Here is a 9687-nt window from a genome sequence, read left to right as displayed (position 1 = left end):
AGAGTCCAGACGTATCTGTTTGTACAGAGTCCGATGGCCCCGAAGAAGTTGATGTTTTTTTTGTGTTAGAGCGTTTTACCGCTATAAAATAATGTGCGATATAGATTGGGCGCTGTTGGTCGCTGCACGAGACCTGCGCTGCCTCACCACAACCTGAGCGGCGAGCGCCTGTCTGAACGCGACCGCAGAGGAGCGCTGGCGGGCGCTACACAGACTGCTCCCCGATGAGCGCGTTCTGCCCCCCCCAACGCCAGAGCACAGGCCTGTTCCCCCCGACGCAGATGCGGCCCGTACTGCGCGAGCACTGCACAGACCGCTGCCGCTCCCATGACTGAGAGGCTACTGTACCTACACGCACCCAGCGCGCGACCGGGCTGGCGCTGCACAGACCTGCCTCCACGAACTTGAGCGCGTCTCTGCCTCCCCCGAATAGAGACAGTGCTGTCCCCCCGCCCAGAGTGGGCGCGTGCCAGGCCGTGCAACAGACCCTGCCCTCACGACTGAGCACGCCTGTCCCTACACGCCATGAGCGGCGACCACGAGAGCCGGGTGCTGCACAGACCCTGCCTTCCCAGACGAGAGCCGCGGGCTGGCGGGCGTGCGCAGACCCTGCCTCGAGTACGAGGTGAGCGGTTCTGCCCCCCAACAAGAGCACAGGCTGCCTCTCCCCCGCGACCAGAGTGCGGCGCTCAGGGGGCTGCAGCAGATCCTGCCTCACCACCGAGCCTGAGCGCGTCTCTGCCCCCCAACGCCAGAGACAGGTGTCCGCCCGACCATAAGCGCGGAGCGGCGGTGGGCACTGCAACAGACTTGCCCTCCTACACGACTGAGCGCAGCTGCGCAGGGCGCTGCAGCAGACCTGCCTCCAACGCCTGATGCGTAGTCTCTGCCCCACAAGAGCACAGGCTGTCCCCCGCGACCCACGAGCGGGCGGCGGGCGTACAGCAGCCTGCCTCCGCCACGACTGAGGCGGCCTGTCCCTACACCGACCAGAGTGGGCGGCGCGCGGGGTGCTGCACAGAACATGCCTCCAAGACTGAGCGCGTCCTCTGCCACAAACGCAGGGACAGGCTGTCGCCCCCTTCCGACCAGAGTGTGGACCGCGCGGGCACTGCAGCAGACACTGCCTCTACCAGGCGACTGAGCGTTGGCGGCCGCGGGGCGCTGCAGGACTCTGCTCGGCCTCGACAATTATGAGTTCGGTGCGCGCGGGTCGCTGAACGACCTTGCCTCGCCCTGACTGAGTGCGGCGGCTGGGTGCGCCAGACCCTGCCCTCCCCACTGCAGAGCGCGGCCGCGCCGGGCGCTGCAGAGACCTGCCTCGCACGACCTGAGGCTGATCCGCGGGGCGCTGAACAGACCCTGCCTCACCGACCTGAGCGGCGGGGCCTGGTCCCTACCGACCAGAGCGCCGGCGCGCGGGTTGCGCACAAACCCTGGCCCTCCCCCGACTGAGCGCGTCTCTGCCCCCCACCAGAGCACAAGGCTGGCCCCCCCAGACCCAGAGTGCGGCGCGCCGGGGCCTGACAGACCTGCCCTCAGACTGAGCGTGGCGCGCCGGCGTGCAGAGACCCTGCCTTTGGTCGACCAGAGTTCGGTCTGCGCGGGCGCTGGCACAGACCTTGCCTGCCCTACTCTGAGTGAGGCCACGCGCCGGTGCTGCACAGGACCTGCCTCCAGAACCAGACTGCGGCGGCGGGTCTGCACAGACGCCCTGCCTCCCGACCTGAGCGCGGCCGCGCGGCATGATAGACCTGCCTCGCCACGACCCAGAGCGCGGCGCGCCGGGCGCTGCAGAGACCTGCCCTCCCACGACCTGAGCGCGGCCGGCGGATGTTTCGGGGCTGCACCAGACCTGCCTCCCCGACCTGAGGCGGGGGCTGTCCCTACACGACAGAGGGCGCGGCGCGGGTGCTGCACAGCCTGCCTCGGCATGATGAGCGCGGGTCGAGACCGCACTGCTGACCCTGCCCTCCCCACGACCAGAGCGCGGCCGCTGCCGGGCTGCACAGCCGGTCTGCCCTCCAAGACCTGCGGGCGTTCTGGCCCCAACTCCAGAGCACAGGCTGTTCCCCCCCGACGCAGAGCGTGGCTGCGCGGGGCTCTGAGAGACCTGCCCTGGCCTCACGACCCAGAGCGCGGCCGCGCCGGGCCCGCAGAGACGCCTGCCATCCCCAGACCTGAGGCGAGGCGGGGGCGTGAACAGACCCTGCCTTCTTCCCACGACTGAGCGGCGGCCTGTCCCTACACCCACCAGAAGTGCGGCCGCGCGCGGCTATGGGTAGGGTGGGCACAACGGCGCGGCCGCACTCTGGGTCGGGGGGGGAGAGAGGCCTGTGCTCTTGGTTGGGGGGGGGCAGAGACGCGCTCAGGTCGTGGGGAGGGCAGGGTCTGTGCAGCGCCCGGCGCAGCCGCGCTCTGCGTCGTGGGAAGGGCAGGGTCTGTGCAGCACCCGGCGCGGTCGCGCTCTGGGTCGGTGTAGGGGACAGGGCCGTGCTCAGGTCGTGGGGAGGGCAGGGTCTGTGCAGCGCCTGGCACGGCCGCACTCTGGGTCGGGGGGGGACAGGCCTGTGCTCTGGATTCGGGGGGGCAGAGACGCGCTCAGGTCGTGGGGAGGGCAGGGTCTGTGCAGCGCCCAGCGCGGTCGCGCTCTGGGTCGGTGTAGGGGACAGGGCCGTGCTCAGGTCATGGGGAGGGCAGGGTCTGTGCAGTGCTCGGCGCGGCCGCACTCTGGGTCGGGGGGGGACAGGCCTGTGCTCTGGGTTGGGGGGGGCAGAGACGCGCTCAGGTCGTGGGGAGGGCAGGGTCTGTGTAGCGCCCGGCGCAGCCGCGCTCTGGGTCGGTGTCGGGGACAGGGCTGCGCTCAGGTTGTGGGGAGGGCAGGGTCTGTGCAGCGCCCGGCGCGGCCGCGCTCTGGCCCGGGGAGTCTGCCCGGCCCCCCAGGTACCTGGATGCCGAAGGTGCCCAGGACGATGGCGCAGAAGATGGGGTTCCCGAAGACGCCCTGGAAGACGTTCCGCTCGCCGTGGATCTTGCGGGCGTTGACCTCGTTGAACAGCTGCATCAGGACGAAGGTGTTGAAGATGATGGTGTAATGCTCCGACGGGGGCGCGTGCAGGGGGGCGTCCCGCCCGCTGTCGATGTCGAAGATCATCTCCCCTGCGAGAGGGCAGGACGGGGCGTCAGGGGCAGACCCAGAGATCCCTGCTTCCCCGGCAGCCCGGGGCAGACCCAACCCCACGGGCCTGTCTGTCCGGCACCCCACCAGCCCCTCCCCCATGGGCCGCTCCAGCCCAGAACTCCACCCCCCCACGGGCCTGTCTGTCCTGGCATCCTCCCCCCCCATGAGCCCTGCGGCCCAGCACCCGCCCAGGCCCGGCCCGGGCGCTACCCGCGAAGAGCAGGGTGAAGATGATGCTCAGCTGGTAGACGCTGTGACACAGGATGTTCTTCATCATGGTGCGGGAGATGAGGGGCTTGTTGCGCCCGTAGGGCTTGCGCAGCAGCAGCGACTCGGTGGGCGGCTCGGTGGCCAGCGCCAGGGAGGCGAACGTGTCCATGATGAGATTGACCCACAGCATCTGCACCGCCTTGAGCGGGGAGTCCTGGGGGGAGGCGGGGGCGGGGTGAGTGGAGGAGGGGCGGGGCAGGGTGTTCAACTTGCTCTCACAATAAATCAAGCCACGCAGACTTGTGCGGGGGCGAGGGCGGAGCAACAGGGTCTCCGGCACAATTCTGCTGGATAGAAGTAATGGAGGAAGGTAGCGCCCTCGGGACACGCACGGTGTGGGCTAACCGGAGGACATGGTCGCTTGGCCAATTTCTTGAGGCATTGGTGAAGGAAGGGTCAGGCCACAAAGGTTAGAGTAGGAAGTATGGAGATCGGGCTTACTGAGGCGGCCAAATAAGGAGAGTCATTTTAGGCAGAAGGGGCGGGAGGTCTAGTTGTAGGTATAAGGGCGTAGCGGCGCCCCTCTTTCCGCTCGTGGGCTCAAGGACGGTCCCTTTGGGTGATGGGCCCAGTGGCGGGGAATAGGGCTGAGTCTAGGCTATGAGGAGAGAGGGGTTGGGGGGTGGCCGGTCACTGATGAGAGAAAGAATGGGGGAGGGAAGGTGGCCCACGGAGGTCGGGAATTTCACAGGACCAAATGGCGAAGGAGGCAGGTCCTCATTGAGGAGGGGGCGTGTGACTGGCGAGGATAACGGGGGGCGTTGATTCGAGGAGGCGGTCGGTCGGTGGGATCACTGGCAGAAAGGGGGCTCGGTCCGATGAGCGGAGGACGCCAGGTGGGGCGGTCAGGCAGAGTGGCTTCGGGCGGGTCTGGATTGACGAGGGTGTGGGCGGTTCAGCTGGGAGACGGGGCCTGGATCTGATTGAAGGATAGGGGTGGGTGGTCATCTGGAGAAGGGGTGGGTCTGTCTGAGGCGGGGTGGGGTTGGTCACTTGGAGAATGGTTGTGTTTCTGATGACGGGGAGTGGTGTCATGGGCAGAAGGGGGTGGGTCTGATGGAGGGGGGTTCACTGGCTGAGAATGGGGCGGGTCTTGATTGGAGGAGGCGGTGGTGTGTAACTGGGGAGGGTGTGGTCTGATGGAGGGAGGGGGTGGGTCCCTGGGAGAGGGGGCCGGGTCTGATTGACGAAGGGGTGGCGGTCATTGGGGAGGATAAGGGAGGTGTGGTCTGATTGGGGATTGGGGTTTACTGGGGAGAAGGGGTGGGTCGATTGAGGGGGATTGGGCGTCACTGGGAGAGAAAGGGGGCGGTTTGATGAAGAGGGGTGGGGTTCACGGTGGAAAGAGCTGGCGTCTATGGAATAGAGGGGTGGTGGTCACTGGGAGAAGGGGGCAGGTCTGATGGAGAGGGGTCACTGTCGAGAAGGGGAGGGGCTCTGATGCTTGAGGAAGGGGGTGGTGTTTATTGGCAGAAGGGGGCGGTGTCTGATTGAGGAGGGGTGAGGGTTCATTGGCAGAAGAGGGTAGTTCTCATTGAGGAGGGGGTGGGGTCATGGGGAAAGGGGCGGTCTAATGAGCGGGGGTCATACGTGGGAGAAGGGGGCGCGCGTCTGATGGAAGAGGGGTTGGGTCACTGGGAGAAGGGGGCGGTTCATTACGAGGGGGTGGGTTCATGGCAGAAGCGGGCGTGGTCTGATTTGAGGAGAGGTTGGGTCACTGGGGAAGGGGCGGGTCTGAATGAGAAGGGGCGTGATCTGATGGAGGATGGGGTGGGTTCACTGAGAGAAGGGCGAGGGTCTGTTGGAAGAAGGGTAGGGGGTCAATGGCAGAAGTGGCAGTCTGATGGGGGCGTCGCGGTCCAGTCACTGGGAGGAATGGCTGGGTCTGTATTGGTAAGGAGCGGGTGGGAGTCACTGGGGAGAAGGGGCAGGTCTGATGGAGGGGTGGTGTCATCTGGGAGAAGGGGCGGGGTCTGATGGAAGAGGGGTGAGGTGGTCATTTGGCAGCAGGGGGCGGGTCTTGATGGAAGGAGGTGGTGGGGTCACTGCCGAAGGGGCGAGTGGGCTTGCTGGAGGAGTGGGGTTAGCAGGGAAGGCGCGGAGGTGGTAAGGGCCAGAGGTAGGGAAGAGGGGTGGATCAGCCCAAAGGGGGCGGGGGCTCCTTTTCCACAGGAGGCGAGCAGAGCAGGGACACCACAGACAGGTACAAACCATGGGAACTCCATCTCCCCCCACTTTCTCCCCCCTTTTGCTCAGCCTCCGGGATCCAGCCCCCGACCCGCTTTTCTTTCATACCATTTTATTTTCAATTCTTTTTATTTCCTTTTTTGGTGGACTTTTCCTTGCCCCCCCCCTTTTCTTTCAATACACAAACAAAACGCTGGGGTTTTTTTGTGTGTCCATTGGGTGGTGCGGCGGTGGAGAAGGCGATGGGGCCACAGGTCCTAGTTCCCCCGCCCACCCACTTTTCCCCCCTTCCCGCTTGGCGCTTTGTTTAGTTCGTTTTGGGTTCACGGCGATGGCGGGCACGAAAACGGCCCCTTCCCGTTCGGACAAATGACTCGATCCTGGTGGGTGCAGGGGGACACAGGGGGAAAAAGCCTAAAAATACCCGCCCCGGTGCGGGCATGAACTCCAGATCTGACGGGCCGAGGCTGTTGAAGGGGGGAACAGACCAACCCTTCGCCGAATCGGGACGTTTGGTCGGCGTGGGGCTGAGTTCTGTTTGAGGTGCGTGTGGGGGTGTCTGTTAGGTCCTCGCTACGGGCCGTTGTTGTGGGTGTGGATTTGGTCTGTGGTGCCGGTTGGAGAGCTTTGGTCTTCGCAGGGCGGAGGCTGTGAATAAGCGGGGGTGAATTCGTTCCGCCGGGGCAGCTTGGTTGGATGTTCGTTTTTTTGGGGTGGGGACCGGGCGTGTGGGGATCTTTTAAAGGCCTTTTGAAGGTGGGGTGGGAAGGTCCTATCTCCCACCCAGGTTGCCCCCTGGGTAAAATTGGGGAGCGAGGCGTCCCACACACCCTCGGCCGTGAGGAGAATGAGGGGGGATAGGCCCCGGTTTGGGGGCTGCAGCAGTGTCCGGTTCCGTCCCGTCGAGTTCTGTACACAAAAGCATGCTCTGGTGAGAGGCATGGTCTCGGGCGGAACTATGGGTGGGGCCAGGTGGTTCCCCCCCATTTTCGTTTCTTGAGTTTGTCTCCGCGGTTAGTTTTGGTTTTGGTCTGTCTCGATCTACAGTTATGGGGTGTTGTGCTGGGGAGGCATGCCTGGGCACCTGGAGTTTTGGCATGGGGGGGAAGGGAGAGAAGTGGGGTGGGTGGTTCATTGGGGCCCTGTCTTAGTTATGTGTGGGGGCTAGCTGGTCCTGTCCTGGTGCCACCCGTGATACACGGATGACACACGGGGTTCGGGGAGGCCTGCACGGCTGGACGCACACGCAAGGTGGTGGGTTTGGCTGGGGCTGCTTGTGGACCATCTTGGCATGTGTGTGTGGTATCTATCTTAGAGGTGGGGTGTTGCTTTGATTCACCCCCACACACACGCATTCCGAAGTGCCAGCTCCCTCCATCTGGTGGGGAGTTGGTGCAAGGGTGCGGAGGGGTGGTATCAGTCTGGGGTTGGGACAGCCGGAGCAGGTTGGAGGGTATGTGGTATGTTGGCTCTGCTGGGGGTGGGGGGTCCTCAGGACCTGGGGCGATCCTGGGCTGGGTCCCAGAGGCGTAAGGGGTGTGTGCTCTGCTTTGGGGTTCCAGGCTGGGGTTCCCCAGGGCAGAGGCAGAGGGGGTCCAGGTGCCCCCCATCTCCAGCTGCACCCCACGCTGTTTAAAGCTAGAGCGTTGGTCGAGGGTAGAGTTGCTTTTTTGGGCTGGGTTCAGAAGTGAGGAATTTCTTCCTCTTTGGCAAAGGCCGGCGCGGGGCCGGGGCGGGCCGGCGCGGGCGGGGTGGCCCTTCGGCCGTGGGCGCTGGAGCGGAGTTGGGCCCCAGCGCCTCCCGCCCGCTTCACCAGCACCTCGCACGCGAGGCCGTGGTTAGGTGCAGACGGGCACGCGGCATAGCAGGCAGCCGGCGCGGTGGCCGTAGTAGCAGAAGCCGGCCTGGTGGGCCGTGGCCGTCCCTCCTCCCCCGTCGAACGCCGCCCTTGGCACTGGCGGCACAAGTAGGGTGGGTCACGTCCACTGTGAGACCCCGGCCGGGCTCTGGGCTCTGGCGGGCGGGCAGGCAGGCTGCTGCGCAGCGTGAATTGAGGGTCTGAGGTATGACGGGATTACATGGTAACAGTCCCCTTCCTTCAAGCGTATCAGCTGCTGAGTTACCCGCTCGGGCAGCGGTTGCCTGACAGTGAGGCTGGGGCGCCCGCTGGCACGGAGAAGGGCAGGAACTGGGTCCCAGGAGGTGCGGGCACCGTCGGCTCAACCCTTCAGGCTCTTTAGGGTGGGCGGGCGGGGTTGGCCACGGTGCTGGGAAGTCTTGGCGCTTCCGGCGACCGACCCGCTGTGCGAGCTCCGGCTCCGGGGCTGCGGTCTCTCTTGCTGGGCTCCGGCGCCGAGCGATGCAGGCTCTTGAGGTTAAGGGACGTCCTTTGCGGCGTGAGAACCCAGGGAGTCGGGTTGCTGGGCGGCAGCGGAGGGGCCTGCTCAGAGGAGAGGACGGGAGGGGAAGCATTGTGGGAGGTCACCATGGGGCGCTGAATATTCCCTGCCCCCCAGTCCCCATTCCCCTCCCCTGCACAACCACGGGGCCCCTCCACCCGATGGGGGCCCAGAGGGCAGGAAAGTTGGGAAAGGGAGTAGAAATGGGGGAGCAGACGGGGAGGAGGGTGCGAAGCCTGGGGGGGGGCACTGCTAGAGGAGAGGAGTGGGGAGTTGAGGGACAGTGGGCTGGGCCTGGGGGAGGAGCAATGTAGAGGCGTTGGGGGCCTGTGGGCGGGGACACTGGGAAGGCAGGGTGGGGGAAGCCCCCTTCCCCTCCCCACTTACCACCTTCATCTCACACTTTCCTGCCCTCCACCTTGCGTGCCTGGCCTCCTGGTGGGGCTCCAGGCGGGACGGGCAGGTCTGGCGTGGGCCTCGCCATCATTGGCCTCGTGCGTCAGCTGGGCTGCTCCGGCCTCCTTGAGCCGGGCCAGGTGGCCACGGTTGAGAACAGTGGCCACGGGCAGGAGATCGTAGAAGTTCCTACTTGACCTGGCGACGGGGCACTCAGCCCTCGAGGCTCATGGGGGCCCTCGGCAGGAGCCCCCAGGCCCCTCAGCCAAGGCGCCTTGGCCTTCTCTCTATTGGCCGGGCATTCTGGAACAGACTCCCTGATGACCTGCTTGGCAGGCCAATCTCTTCACCCAGCACTCTCACTCGTGATGGTGGGCGTTCGGTAGGCCTCAACACGCCTTCATGATCTTCCGCTGCAGGCTGGACATCTGGGGTCCTTAAAGTAGCGAGCGACATAGTAAGAGACCAAGCAGATTCAGCACCAAAAAAAATGGCGCCCACCTCACGACGCCTCGCCCATGCCAACTGCCTGGCGACTCCGGATCGGCCACAAGGAGGAGAGAGGAGGAGGAGAAGTCACTCAGTCCCGCCCGTTGGGGCTCGGGCTTCGTTCGCTCTGACAGCTCTGGCATCTCTGGCCTGGTTGATGCTGTCGGGGCCTGGCTGTCCCCCCATTCCGGCCGCCATCCGTGACGTTGGCATCCCCCCACCGGGCCCCTGGAGGTTTCCCGCCCCCGAGCGGTTTGTGCGTGTCTGCCCCCCGCGCCTTTGGCCCTCTGCCCCGGCCGTTGGCCGGCCCCCCCGGCGCCGTTGGCCGTCCGCCCCGAGCCGTTTGGCCGTCCCGCCCCCCCGCGCGTGCCCTGTCCCCCCCCGGCCCTTCCCCTTGGCCCGGCGCCGGCTGGGGTGCCGGTCTTGCGTGGGGGGGATCCCGGCTGCTGGCGCTGCCACCGGCTTGCCTTGCGTTCCCTGGCCGGGTGTTTTGCCCCCCCCCCCCCGTTCTTGCGCCCCCCTCCCGCGCTCCCTCGTCCGCCTCTTGCGGGTGGGTTTGCGTCCTGCCTCCGCCGGTCGAGGCCGTCCCCGCTGCTCCGGGCGGTGTGGTGCGGCCGCCGCTTGTCTCGCGGCGGCTCCCCCTTCCCCCGCTTTCCGCCGCCTCGGCGCCCTGGCCTCCCTCCTCGTTGCTTCTTTCCTGGCCCCCTGGGTGCGGGGCCGCTCGGTCCGTGCGGTGTCATGCCTGGGCGGCTCCTGAGCGTCGTG

The 9687-nt window shown here is 66.0% G+C and overlaps 1 protein-coding gene and 1 long non-coding RNA gene across 2 annotated transcripts in view; one reads left to right on the top strand and one right to left on the bottom strand.

The window, feature by feature from the left end:
* Positions 1–9687, top strand: part of LOC142047515 (uncharacterized) — a 329291-nt gene that overhangs the window by 143682 nt on the left and 175922 nt on the right. The gene's annotated exons all lie outside the window — the stretch shown is intronic.
* The window catches only part of LOC116833533 (plasma membrane calcium-transporting ATPase 3-like), a 51557-nt gene that overhangs the window by 11992 nt on the left and 29878 nt on the right, over positions 1–9687 (bottom strand). The window contains exons 17-21 of the mRNA XM_075070606.1: positions 8439–8631; positions 7937–8078; positions 5913–6018; positions 3392–3690; positions 2948–3159 (exon numbers count right to left, since the gene is read on the bottom strand). Of these exons, the coding sequence (XP_074926707.1) occupies positions 2948–3159; positions 3392–3690; positions 5913–6018; positions 7937–8078; positions 8439–8631 (952 nt within the window). The remainder of the gene's footprint in view (positions 1–2947; positions 3160–3391; positions 3691–5912; positions 6019–7936; positions 8079–8438; positions 8632–9687) is intronic.

This window comes from Chelonoidis abingdonii, chromosome 11 (genome assembly GCF_003597395.2).
Source record: "Chelonoidis abingdonii isolate Lonesome George chromosome 11, CheloAbing_2.0, whole genome shotgun sequence".
Lineage (NCBI taxonomy): Eukaryota > Metazoa > Chordata > Testudines > Testudinidae > Chelonoidis > Chelonoidis abingdonii.
This window is presented reverse-complemented; position numbering and strand designations above follow the sequence as displayed.